The sequence below is a fragment of the Nycticebus coucang genome, chromosome 17 (assembly GCF_027406575.1).
Source record: "Nycticebus coucang isolate mNycCou1 chromosome 17, mNycCou1.pri, whole genome shotgun sequence".
NCBI classification, from domain to species: domain Eukaryota; kingdom Metazoa; phylum Chordata; class Mammalia; order Primates; family Lorisidae; genus Nycticebus; species Nycticebus coucang.
The window spans coordinates 36,697,819-36,711,423 of record NC_069796.1 but is presented as its reverse complement, the minus strand read 5'-3'; the positions used below and the strand labels follow the sequence as shown (position 1 = coordinate 36,711,423).

At 41.5% G+C, this 13,605-nt stretch overlaps 1 protein-coding gene across 8 annotated transcripts in view; it reads left to right on the top strand.

Moving 5' to 3' along the window:
• BRD8 (bromodomain containing 8) overlaps positions 1-9,431 on the top strand; it is a 34,506-nt gene extending 25,075 nt beyond the window's left edge. For 4 of the 8 annotated variants that reach the window (XM_053566242.1, XM_053566237.1, XM_053566239.1 and 1 more), the window contains 8 exons: positions 230-682; positions 972-1,065; positions 1,267-1,313; positions 2,336-2,550; positions 3,020-3,112; positions 3,300-3,368; positions 3,840-4,017; positions 5,112-6,806. In XM_053566242.1, coding sequence (XP_053422217.1) covers positions 230-682; positions 972-1,065; positions 1,267-1,313; positions 2,336-2,550; positions 3,020-3,112; positions 3,300-3,368; positions 3,840-4,017; positions 5,112-5,540 — 1,578 coding nt within the window. In that variant the 3' untranslated portion in view covers positions 5,541-6,806. The other 4 variants (XM_053566238.1, XM_053566243.1, XM_053566244.1 and 1 more) reach the window with 2 other exon arrangements.
• The last annotated feature ends 4,174 nt before the right edge of the window (positions 9,432-13,605 follow it).

Below are 13,605 nucleotides of genomic sequence, written 5' to 3'. Positions count from 1 at the left end.
CAAACTATCCTGCCCATCTGTGTTGCTGACATACTAGACATCTCCCCAGGCATTCCTATATTACTGGTTTGCACATGACAGTGCCTATCCGTTGGTTGCCTCTAGTACATTGATAAGATGGAGAGAGAAGCTGCAGATTCAGACCATCTGAATTTTGTTGAGTGCTAACAAAATTGAGGGACATGGGCTTTTTTTCTGTGACCTCATTAGTCTGTGTATTGTGGGACAGGTAGATGATCATCCTGAGGTGCTGGATGTAGCAGCAGTGGAAGCAGCACTGTCATTTTGTGAAGAAAATGATGATCCCCAGTCTCTGCCTGGTCCCTGGGAGCACCCTATGCAGCAGGAGCGGGACAAGCCAGTACCTCTACCTACACCAGAGATGACGGTCAAGCAAGAAAGACTAGACTTTGAGGAAACAGAAAACAAGGGAATCCATGAACTGGTGGACATCAGGGAGCCAAGTGTCGAGATCAAGGTGGAACCTGCAGAACCAGAGCCAGGCATTTCAGGGGCTGAAATAGTAGCTGGAGTTGGTCCAGCTACAAGTATGGAGCCACCAGAACTTAGGAGTCAGGACATGGATGAGGAACCCAGAAGTACTACAACTGGAGAGATTGCTGAAGCAGATGTTGCCAGTGCGAAAGGCAATGAGACTCCATTAACAACTGTGAAGACAGAGGTATTTAATAAGATCAGGGGCTGGGAGTATGGAGAGCTATACTTTAGATATAGACTTTTGGATTTCCTGTTTCATTCCTGAGTTCTGACACAGTTAATGTGTCCAGCGCCCATAGGTTGTGCACAGTGTTATATGCACATGTACGATTCCTGTTAAGGTGACTATTGGAATCATATCATGAGTAGGACTTAGAATTTGTTTCTATAGTCTCATTGTCATCAAGGAATAAAATTGTGTGAGCTATGGTGATTTACGAGTTCTTAGGGTATTTGTTATTTTTGGTCTCCAGGCATCTCCTGAAAGCATGTTGTCTCCATCACATGGCTCAAATCCCATTGACGACCCTTTAGAGGCAGAGACTCAGCACAAATTTGAAATGTCAGGTAAATAAAGGCCAGGGAAATCTGTACTCTCTGTAACTAATTTGAAATGATTTGTTTTGGCTTCTAAGGGATTGTGGGTTGTGGGCAAGTAGAGGAGGTAGAACAGGTCAGTGTGGAAAGGAGAGCCACAGGGGATTGCAGTCCATAGGAAGGGGAGGCTAAGGTGGAAAAATCTTCAGGTAGTCTTTCTCTCCTCTGCAGACTCATTGAAAGAAGAATCAGGGGCTATTTTTGGAAGCCAGATAAAGGTATTTCAGAATTTTCTTTATTCCTCTTGCCATGTGATTAGATTTCCTTGCAGTACTTATTTCAGTAAACTCACATCTTTATTCTCAGAGATGAGACTGGTAAGGAGTTGGATGGGGACAAGCTACAGTGGACAGTCAGATACAGGAGTATTACAGCAACATGTGCTTCCCATCTGAAAGAATTTGTGAATATCACAGTCCTTTCTTTGCATACAGTGCATAAAGAAGCTTTGGTACACACAAAGTGATTTAGATTGAATAGGGATACCAGAGACAGCGAGAATATACAGGAAATCAAATTATTAGAGAATCATTTAAAATTTTCTTCTGCTGGGTGCCATGGCTCACGCCTGTAATCCTAGCACTCTGGGAGTCCGAGGCAGATGGATTGCTTGAATTCACAGGTCCAGCCTGAGCAAAAGCGAGACCCTGTCCCTACTAAAAATAGAAAAACTGAGGCAAGAGGATTGCTTGAGCTTGTGTTGGAGGTTGCTGTGAGCTATGACACCACGGCACTCTCCCCAGGGCAACAGCTTGAGACTCTGTCTCAAAACAATAATAATGAAATAAAATTTTCATCTTAGAATTACTAAAGCTACAGTAACAGACTTAGAAGTGATATGGTGTGGGGAGGGGGGGAAGGTGATACGGTGTGAGCTTGCTCCATCAGATGAGACAAAAATAAAAACTATTTTTGATAACTTTGTGCCCAGGGTCGGAGTTCCTCTCAAGAGCAAGGGGAAAAAAGGAGTGAATGCCTCTTAGCTTAGTTTTAAGTAAATAGCTTTTTTTTTCTCCCTTCCTTTTTAAAAGATCCTGGGTCATATTCTTTGTCCAGGTTCTGGATTACTTTGTTAGTCAGTGTCTACAGTAGATGGCAGTATAAGTAAGTGATAGAGGGCTCAGTAGGAATAGTGTGAGGCCATTTCTAGAACTGATCTAACCAAAAGACCAATCATGTCTAATGATGCTTACTGGATAATTTTGCTTGCATTTATTGACTGGAGCATACTGTGTCTAAGGATGCTCCAGGTGAGGATGAGGAAGAAGATGGAGTCAGTGAAGTGGCCAGCTTGGAGGAGCCAAAGGAAGAAGATCAAGGAGAAGGCTATTTGTCAGAAATGGATAATGAGCCCCCTGTGAGCGAGAGTGATGATGGTTTTAGCATACATAATGCTACGCTGCAGTCACACACACTGGCAGACTCCATCCCCAGTAGCCCTGCTTCGTCACAGTTGTGAGTATCTGAAATTCTTTGAGGCCAAGGCAGTAAAGTTGAGAAGCAGGAGAGATCTTTTCTTTGATCTTATTTTCTCATATTCTCCTTTTTGGCTTGGAACAAATAGTTGAAAGAATTAGGACTTTTTAAAATTTTTATTTTATTTTATTTTACTTTGAGACAGAGTCTCAAGCTGTCCCCCTGGGTAGAGTACCATGGCGTCACAACTCACAGCAACGTCCAACTCCTGGGCTTAAGCAATTCTCTTGCTTCAGCCTCCCAAGTAGTTGGGACTACAGGCGCCGGCCACAATGCCCGGCTATTTTTTGGTTGTAGTTGTTGTTTGGCATGTCCTGGCTGGATTCAAGCCCGCCAACTCTGGTGTATGTGGCTGGCGCCTTGGCCGCTTGAGCTATAGGTGCCAAGCTAGGACTTTTATATTTTTTTTAACTTTGTGTCTAGTGAAATTCCTTTATCTTTATTTCAGTTCTGTCTGTAGTGAGGATCAAGAAGCTATTCAAGCACAAAAAATCTGGAAGAAAGCCATCATGCTTGTATGGAGAGCTGCAGCTAATCATAGGTGAGTGGGCTTTCCTAATCTGTAGGTTCGTTTTGTCCTGCTCCTCTTCTTTGTTCGTGATTAGAATAAAGTCTGACTAAGTGTCTGTGAGACTGCTGGTGTTAGCTACCGTTAGTTACTTAGAGTAAATTTCTTCTCCTGTGCTTCTGGAGAATAAATCTGATTCTGTCTTATTCTTTTTGGATAGGTATGCCAATGTCTTTCTGCAGCCTGTTACAGATGACATAGCACCTGGCTACCACAGCATTGTTCAGAGGTAAGCCACGGTCCATCCAGCAGGCTAATTTGTCTAAATTTTAAGTTGTCCAGTCTTAGTGAAGTTTTACATTAGATAGTAAACATTTTTGATACAAGGGTGATCAAGTTCTAAACTGACCATTCCTGTGGCCAGGTCATGATTGATAGTATAAATGAATTTATACTTTATACTTTATACCCCTTTATTCCCTTTATCAATGTTTATTATACAGATCCACTTTGTTTTTTGGGACTAAATGTATACTTTATACTTTATACCCCTTTATTCCCTTTATCAATGTTTATTATACAGATCCACTTTGTTTTTTGGGGTTAAATGCATGTTTTGGGGTGAAAGATTGGCATTTAAGCCCTGGCAGGTGAGACTGAAGGTGTATGTGAGAAAATCTACAAAGTGATCATGGATTTAGGGATTTAGGTGAGTCTTAAGTCCTGCCTCCACCGTCATTTAACCCTGTTCTTTTTTTAGGCCTATGGATTTGTCAACTATTAAGAAAAACATTGAAAATGGACTGATCCGTAGCACAGCTGAATTTCAGCGTGACATTATGCTGATGTTTCAGAATGCTGTAATGTATAATAGCTCGGACCATGATGTCTATCATATGGCAGTAGAGATGCAACGAGATGTCTTGGAGCAGATCCAGGTATTTTGACAGTCCTTTGTGTTTTAGTAAAGATGAAGCAAAAATAACTCAAGAGAAAGATTCATATTTCAGGAACACAGTTTGGAACATAATTTTCTTGCTAAATTTATTTTTATTTTCTCTGATTTGTTAAAAGAATTATGATAGATATTCTACCTTGGGCAAATAACTTCAGTTTCTTGAAGTTTATTTTATTTTTTTTATTTTTTTTGAGACAGACTCTCACTTTGTTGTCCTCAGTAGAGTGCTGTGGGGTCACAGCTCACAGCAACCTCAAATTCTTGGGCTTGAGCAGTCCTCTTGCCTCAGCCTCCTGAGTAGCTTGGACTACACGTGCCTGCCACAATGCCCAGCTGTTTTTAGAGGTAAGGTCTCGCTCTGGTTCAGGCTGGTATCAAACTCCTGAGCTCAGGCAACCCACCCTCCCTGGCCTTCCAGAGTGCTAGGATTATAGCCATGAGCCACTGCGCCTGGCTCAGTTTTGTTTTTTTTTTAATACAGTATTTTTTAAGTGGAGCCAGGCACCGTGGCTCATGCCTATAATCCTAACACTCTGGAAGGCCAAGGCGGGTGGATTGCTTAAGCTTACAAGTTCGAGGCCAGCCTGAGCCAGAGCAAGACCCCATCTCTAAAATTAGCTGGGCATTGTGGTGGGTGCCTTGTAGTCCCAGCCACTTGGGAGGCTGAGGCAAGAGAATCACTTGAGCTCAAGAGTTTGAGGTTGCTGTAAGAGCCACAGCACTCTACTAAGAGTGGCAAAGTGAGACTATGTCAAAAAAAAAAAAAATTTTTTTTTTTAAATGGTGAATGTGTATGTTTGAATTATGTGAAGTACCTGGTACAGAGTAGATCGTTAACAAATAAGAGTTTCTGCCTTTTTATTACAGATAACCTACTTCTCTCCTGTAGTTGCATTACTGGGTACCCTTTGAGATGTTGAACTTGAGGGAATGTTATTAAGTATGAAATGTCCGATTTTCTTAAGTACTAAGTTTGACATTTGGTATCCTTGACATTTACTTGGATACATCTTACTTTATTCATTCTTTCAAACGCACATTTTGCCTTGTGATTATCTTTCAAATTTTTTTTAGAGCAATTATTGTGAAACCATGGATAAGTCAAAAATTCGTGTTATTTTCGAATATGAGTTCCATCATGGAACCAGTGCAACACAGACAGCTCAAAATATCAACAAAGTATTTGGGAAGGATGTGGCTAATGACTGTATAGTATGTCAGTGGTTTGAGAAGTTCCATTCTGGTGATATTAATCTTGAAAATGAGCCACATGGGGTACTTTTGACCAAGGTGGAGAATGATGTGCTGAAAACTATAGTGGAAGCAAATCCATCTCAAACCATGGGTGAATTAACAGCAAGATTTGACATTACTATTCCAAAAATTTTGGACCACTTGAGACAAATTAACAAAGGAAAGAAGCTGGATAGATGGGTTCCACATGAATTAGCGTCAGAAGAAAAAGCATCTCAAAGCTTCCCTTTCTTTGCTGTCATGACATAAAGTTGAACTATTTCTACACCATATTGTGATGAAGAACACATAACATTCCTTTTGGCAATTGCAAGCATTCGTCATAATGGTTGGATAGAGATGAAGTGCTGAAATGTAGTCCAAAACCAAATATTCATCAAAAACAAAAGCTAATGGTGTCTGTTTGGTGGTCCAGCACTGGTATTATCCATTACAGCTTAATGAAACCTGGTCACTCAATTACAGTAGATGTGTACTGCATCCAACTGGACAACATGATGAGGATGCTTGCAGTTAAGCAGGCAAGATTGGCCGATAGAGACAGGCCAGTTCTCTTGCAAGACAATGCTAAACCACATGTTGCATAGTCATCGCTGCTCAAACTATAGAAGCTGGACTTGGAAACTCGCTGTCATCAACTGTATTTACCAGACCGTATTTACTACCACTTCCAGGCTTTGGACTACTTCTTGCAAGGAAAAATATTCAGTTCTTATTAACAAGCTATGGAAATGCCTTTTGCAATTTTATCACCACTTGCTCTGTAGGCTTTCTCACTGCTGGCATAAATAAACTACCATTGAGATGGCAAAATTGTCAATACTTCAGGTGCATACTGTGGTTAATTGTACTGCTGCTTGCTTGAGATATAATAAACTATTGATTTGGAATCGGACATTTCATATTTAATGACCTAAATATATCTTTGCATAATCTGCCAAATTACTGAAATTTCTGAATACCTTTGGTTCATCCCAGTTTTATCCTTTTTCTTATTCTTAGATGATAGAGATTTTGATCCTGTATTATAGCCTTTATTGTAGCAAAAAAATTAGGACTATTTGGTATTTTCAGAGTCTTTCCCGTGTGCCTGTTACAACTAGAATTAAAACCTAACATGCTGGGCAGCGCCTATGGCTCAGTGAGTAGGGCGCCAGCCCCATATACTGAGGGTGGTGGATTCAAACCCAGCCCCGGCCAAACTGCAGCAAAAAATAGCCAGGCGTTGTGGTGGGCGTCTGTGGTCCTAGCTACTCGGGAGGCTGAGGCAAGAGAATCGCCTAAGCCCGAAAGTTGGAGGTTGCTGTGAGTTGTGAAGCCATGGCACTCTACCAAGGGCAACAAAGTGAGACTCTGTCTCAAAAAAAAAAAAAAAAACCAACCCAACATGCTAAGCTTCCAATCATTCCAAAAACACTTGCATAGAAGGGTAGTCTACAAAGTTCTATTTACAAAGCCTAAAGTGTCATAATTCTTCCCTACTGGATTAGGTCTCTATGGCCAACCCTGTTCCTTCTCCCTACAGCAATTCTTGGCCACACAATTGATTATGCAAACATCTGAGTCTGGTATCAGTGCTAAAAGTCTTCGAGGGAGAGATTCTACCCGCAAACAGGATGCTTCAGAGAAGGTGAGGAAACCAGGAAAGAGCTTATATGCCAGTGTTCCAGTTAAAAACCTGAAGCATCCAGTGAATCTTATGTTGTTATTGCTAGGCTTCTACATTCCAATGGTATACAAACACATAGATCTTAGAGTGTTGGTTGTTAGCTTCTCTGTAAACATTGAAGAAACCTGTTACGCGAGAGAGGTCCAGTCACATGGGAAAATTATGAGCTGAATGTGAATTATTAATTCCTCTGAGAGAGTGCTCTTAAGGTGGGAGAAATGATTTAGCTTGCAGCAATTGGGGACCATCATTTCCTGTTTCAGAGGATAATGGTTAGGTTGCTTTTGGATCTCTTTCCTCTTATTCTTGAGTTTTAAAATTTTGTCTTTGTATGTATGCATGGTGCTTGTGTCTCTGTCCTGAGGTTTGGGGTGCTTGTGGCTGAGAGTTTCCGTGGAACCTGATCAGTGTTTGTTTGTCCTCTAACAGGACAGTGTCCCCATGGGCTCTCCTGCCTTCCTTCTCTCTCTCTTTGTAAGTATTGAATGGCTGCAAGGGGTGGTGTTGCCACATTGAATCTCAGCTCCAGCCGTGGGTGGGTGGCAGAGGGAAACCCATTGTGCAGACTGTGGCAATGTCTTAAACTTCTGTTTATTCAGGTCATTGAATAAGAACTGTCTTTTCTGCATTCTTGTCTTTCTGCATGTGTGCGTGTGTAGGAGCTGGGTAGGGATTGTTGATGAAATCACTGGGCTGAAATGAGGTATTGTTGGGAGTAAAGGACCTGCTCCTCATTTCTTGGCTCCACCTTTTAAAATTCTTTTCTTATAAATGGAAGATTGCTCAGAGCAGCAGCTGATAGCTGATTTTTTAACAGTGTTCCTCATATTGGAAGTCCTCAGCACATCTCCTAAAATTAAATTGCAAAACTAAAAGATTTAAGCTAAAAGATCTCCATAAAAATGACCACTGCATATGGTAGTGGCTGGCAGAATTATAGGACAAGTTTATTAGAGTTGGCTTAATGACTTTTATTCTCTCCCTCCATGAATTAAGTGGCTGACTCTGTTATTATGAGACAGTGAGACATGATGTAATGGAAGGGGCATCAGGCTAGAAAACTACATCATCTTATGATCATTGGATAATCTCTTGGGACTTTGTTTTCCTCATCTGTATAATGGAGCTAATATAAGAGGTACCTGTCCAGCCTACCTCACAGGGATGTTGTGAGGATAAAATGAGATAATAGGTATGGAACTGGCTTGGGGGGAAAAAAAAAACTAAAGTGTTGTACAAATGCAAGGTGGTTATTTTTATTCTTACTATTGCTTCGAGGGCAACTTATGTTCATGAGCTCTAAAAATTTTAGAGTCCTATTAGAAATAGGACTAATTAGAAATGTAGGCATATTAGAAATGTAAAAATGGCCTGGTCCAGCAAAAATTTCATTAGTTCATCTTGCCTACAGGCCTCTCAGCCTATACCACAGACAAAACACTATAATCTCCGTTCTTGCTTACTGGCCTGCAACAGTGACGCTGGATTCCAAGCCATTGGCTGGCTCTTGCAAGGCTGGTCAATAGGATCTTTTATCTATTGAAGACAGCAAAGTATTGCACAAGAGGAAGGAGCTGGGCTACAGGGAGAGAGCAGCAAATGGAAAGAAGCCTTCTGATTGTCCTGATCTCATGGAAAACAACTGTCAGGAGGTGCTAGGGAACTAGTGCCAGGGTCAGTCTGCAGGAAAGGCCTTTCTTATAGGGACCAACAGCTGGACAGGTATGTTAGCCAAGCACCTCATCATCCACTACCCTTTTCTGATTCTCCCACCTTTTCTTTTACTCTTCCTATTCCTTTGCACATGATTTGGGCCTGGGTGGGATGACTAATAGTCATTCTATGGGACCCCAGGTAAATTCTAAGAACCTCTGTGGTGGGTATGAGCAAGATACTCTGTCCAACATTTCCTGTCACAAACTACCAGGTGTTCTTTACTCTATGGGAAAACAGAAATATACCCCTCATCCCTCTGGATTTTTCTGCTGCTTCTCTTCCCTCTCCCCCAAGAAACCAAATCCCCAGTGTTCCTATTGCATCCACTCTCTTACCTCCTAACCTGTTCAACTCATGCTCTTTCTCTGCCTATCATCTAGGATGGGGGAACCAGGGGACGCCGCTGTGCCATTGAAGCAGATATGAAGATGAAAAAGTGAAGCCTCAGAGTACCTCCTCTTTGAGCTGAATCTAAAAAAGAAGCAAACAAGATAAAGCTTGGGCTCTTGGGCCTAGTTCCAGAAGTGGAAGTTATGGAAGAGGAAACACCTGGCCAGGGCCACATGACATGAGCTGGGAAAATCTCTCTCAGAGAGTTAGAGTAGCACAGTTGCCTGTTTTAGGGCAGAAATCATGGGCTGTGTTAGTGTCCTCATGTGTAGCTAGCAGATGGTAGCTAGTTTATACTGTCTTGTGTATTATACAGTCTTAAAAAAAAAAAAAACCCTGTGAAGTATGTGCGTATACAATAAACTTAAAGAAAACTCTAGCCTTTCGTGTGGTGGGTTTGTGTGTGTGTGTGTATTTGAAACTTCTGATTTCTTCTGCATGGTAATTGTTTTACCATTTATGGAAATGAGATTGTTAAGTAAGACCACTTTCTTACAAGCTGCTTTCTGCAGCTGAGGAGAAGGTAAATAACCAAGATTGAATTTATAATTAAATGTTTTAAAGTGTTGCCTGTGTGGTAAGGATTATCTTATTCAGCCTTTTTTGAATGTTTGAGAAAACTTAAGGTTTTCAGAATTCTATTCATGGAATTTCCTTAAAATGAGAGCATGGGCGGCGCCCTTAGTGCAGTGGTTATGGTGCTGACCACATGGTAGGTTTGAACCCAGCCCGGGCCAGCTAAATGTCAATGACAGCTGCAACAAAAAAATAGCCAGGCTCTGTAGCAGGCACCTGTAGTCCCAAGAGAATTGCCTAAGCCCAAAGAGTTTGAGGTTGCTGTGAGCTGTAACTCCACGGCACTCTACCAAGGGCGACATAGTAAGACTCTCAAAAAAAAAAAAAAAAAAAGATGAAAGCATAGATGTAGGTAGCATTGATCTTAATCTCAGGAACATTTGTTTCAACACTTACCTTTGAAAATGGTATTTCTTATGGTAATGTATTACCATTTCTTTCCTATCTATTTCTATGAGTAAGACTTGTATACAAAGAGTTTTTAACATTGCTTGCTATCTGAAGGCTAAATTCAGTTGAAGAATTACCAAATTTATCACCTGAGGTCTATTCCAACGTCTGTACTAAATAACAAAAAGTTAACTCATTGGTGAAATGAACTAGTTAATAACCCTTTTATATAAGAGAAGGCCTTTTATAATATATATCATCTAACAGGGATGTCCAACCTTTTTCTTTTCTGCCACACATTGGAAAAATAAAAGAGTTATCTTGGGTCACACATTAAATGCACAAACACTAATGAAAGCTGGTAAGCAAAAAAAAAAAAAGGGGGGGTCTGTACATACTTTTCACAATATCTGACACCACAGATAAGCAAAACAGGCTTCAGATAATCTGCTGTGACCCACAGGCTATATAGGTTGGATACCTCTGCTAGAGTATAGTCTAGTACTCTAAGCCTTCTTGAGAAAGATGAGTTTAAGAAGAATATGATTAGAAGTCACAGATCTTTTTGTCTTGAATGGAACTATTTATTTATAAAGCTTGTTAAGGAAGTAGAACATAACAGTTTTTGTGAGGTAATGGAAAGAAGTTCTGTCAGTCCAGAAGTCAGAAAATGAAATACCTATAGTGGATTCCTGAAGCAATCCACGGACACCAAAGCACCAAAAATTGGCTACATTTATGGAAAAGGTCCATTGAAAAACAGATTTGGGGTTGGTAGGAAGGTTATGGATGAGCTTAGCAAGCTGAGTTGAAGGTATAGGTATCTGTGGTGGGGGCAATAAGAAATAATTACAGGTCGCGCCTGTAGCTCAGTGAGCAGGGCGCCAGCCACATACACTGAGGCTGGCGGGTTTGAGCGCAGCCCAACTCTTCAGCCCAAGAGTTTGAGGTTGCTGTGAGCTGTGACATACTGGGACTCTACAGAGGGTGACATAGTAATACTGATTACTATGTAATTACAGAAAAAATTACAAATGTAATTAGAATAGGGGTATACTAAGGAATGAGTTTACACCTAAAATATAAATATTATATATTTATGATATAAATATATTTTACACCTAAGATATAAACTTAATCTGCCAGTCCTCTATAGTTAGCCCTGTTTTCTCCCTTCAGTACCTAAAACTCATTATTCCTTAGTATAATTCCTATTCTTTTTCTTTTTTTTCTTTTTTTTGTAGAGACAGAGTCTCACTTTATGGACCTCGGTAGAGTGCCGTGGCCTCACACAGCTCACAGCAACTTCCAACTCCTGGGCTTAAGTGATTCTCTTAAGTGATTCACCGTCCTAGTATAATCCCTATTCTAAGTACATTTGTAATTTTTTTTTGAGACAGACTATGAATAGAGAATAGAAACATTAAGTTTTAAAAATCTCTTCCCTTGGGCGGCTCCTGTGGCTCAGTGAGTAGGGCGCCGGCCCCATATACTTAGGATGGTGGGTTCAAACCCAGCCCCGGCCAAACTGCAACAAAAAAATAGCCGGGCGTTTTGTGGCGGGCGCCTGTAGTCCCAGCTGTTTGGGAGGCTGAGGCACGAGAATCACGTAAGCCCAAGAGCTGGAGGTTGCTGTGAGCCGTGCGATGCCACGGCACTCTACTGACGGCAGTAAAGTGAGACTGTCTCTACAAAAAAAAAAAAAAATCTTCCCTTGTAATCTTCTAGTATTACTAGAATAGATAGCTATTCTAAAGTCAAGAGTGTGGGGATTACATTTGTTGAGAGCAGATTGAAATAAAAATAGAGACACTGACCAGGAGACCATGGCATTGAGAAAAGTTATTGTGGAAGAAAACTGGGAAAGGGATTTGCTTGAACAATGGGTCAAAACAGAATTGTGAGTTCTGTATGCTAAGAAAATAGTAGTGTGCTAAGGATAAGGAGATTGGGAAGAGCAAATGACTTTAGAGATAAGAAAAGTGATTTTAGTTTTAGGAATATTAACGTCGAAGCGGATGGTAGGGCATCCAAAGGGAATTGACTTGTGGATGCATGGAGAAATTAGACCAGAATGCATGTAAGAAATAAAGGAGGAGAGATTTGGGAGCCAGCTCAATAGAGGTCAGAGTTAAAACCTCAAAATATATACAGATTATTTAAACTAAGTATTAAGGCTGGGCATAGTGGCTAATGCCTATAATCCTAGCACTCTGGGAGGCCAAGGTGGGAGGGTTGCTTGAGCTCAGGAGTTCATGACCAGCCTGAGGAAGAGCGAGTCCCCAACTCTACTAAAAACAGAATAATTAGCTGGGCATTGTGGTGGGGTGCCTATAGTCCCAGCTACTGGGGAGGTTAAGGCAGGAGGATCCCTTCAATGCAGGAGTTAGAGGTTGCTGTGAGCTAGGCCGAGGCCATGGCACTCTAGCCAGGGCAACAGAGTAAGACCGCCTCAAAAAATACATATAAATAGGCTCGGCTCCTGTAGCTCAGCGGCTAGGGTGCCAGCCACATACACCAGAGCTGACGGGTTCAAATCCAGTCCAGGCCAACTACAACCAAAAAATAGGCTTTGTGGTGAGCGCCTATAGTCCCAGCTACTTGGGAGGCTGAGGTAAGAGAACTGCTTAAGCCCAAGAGTTTGAGGTTGTTGTGAGCTGTGACACTCTACCAAGGGTGACATAGTGAGACTCTTGTCTCAAAAAAAAAAAATATATATATATGTGTGTGTGTGTGAGTGTGTGTGAAGAAATAAAGTATTAATAAAGAAGCAGAGGGCCAAGAAAGAAAATATAGGGCAAGGATCTATTGAAAGTTATAAAAGGGAGGGCGGCGCCTGTGGCTCAAGGAGTAGGGCGCCGGTCCCATATGCCGGAGGTGACGGGTTCAAACCTAGCCCCGGCCAAAAACCAAAAAAAAAAAAAGAAAGTTATAAAAAGGAGAGGACAAAAGTATAAGGAAAACCAGAACAGTGTAGTATTGTAATGAAGGCAAGGGAAGGTATTTTTAAAACTTGATGTTTCTGGGCGGCACCTATGACTCAGTGAGTAGGGCGCCGTCCCCACATACCAAGGGTGGCAGGTTCAAACCCAGCCCCTACCAAACTGCAACAACAACAAAAAATAATAAAACTTGATGTTTCAGTTCTCACTTTGAGAAGTAATAGATATGACCAGAAGGATCCCAAAGGTAATCTTGAAATGTATTTTAAAGATTTAATGAATAGTTACTATGTTAAAAATATGTACACACTAGGGCAGCGCCTGTGGCTCAGTGAGTAGGGCGCTGGCCCCATATGCCGAGGGTGGCGGGTTCAAACCCAGTCCTGGCCAAACTGCAACCAAAAAACAGCCGGGCGTTGTGGCGGGCGCCTGTAGTCCCAGCTGCTCCGGAGGCTGAGGCAGGAGAATCGCGTAAGCCCAAGAGTTGGAGGTTGCTGTGAGCTGTATGACGTCATGGCACTCTACCCGAGGGCGGTACACTAAGACTCTGTCTCTAAAAAAAAAAAAAGAAAAAATATGTACACACTAAGGAAAACATTCTTGCCCCTCAAGTTTATTGCCTCGCGGTTGA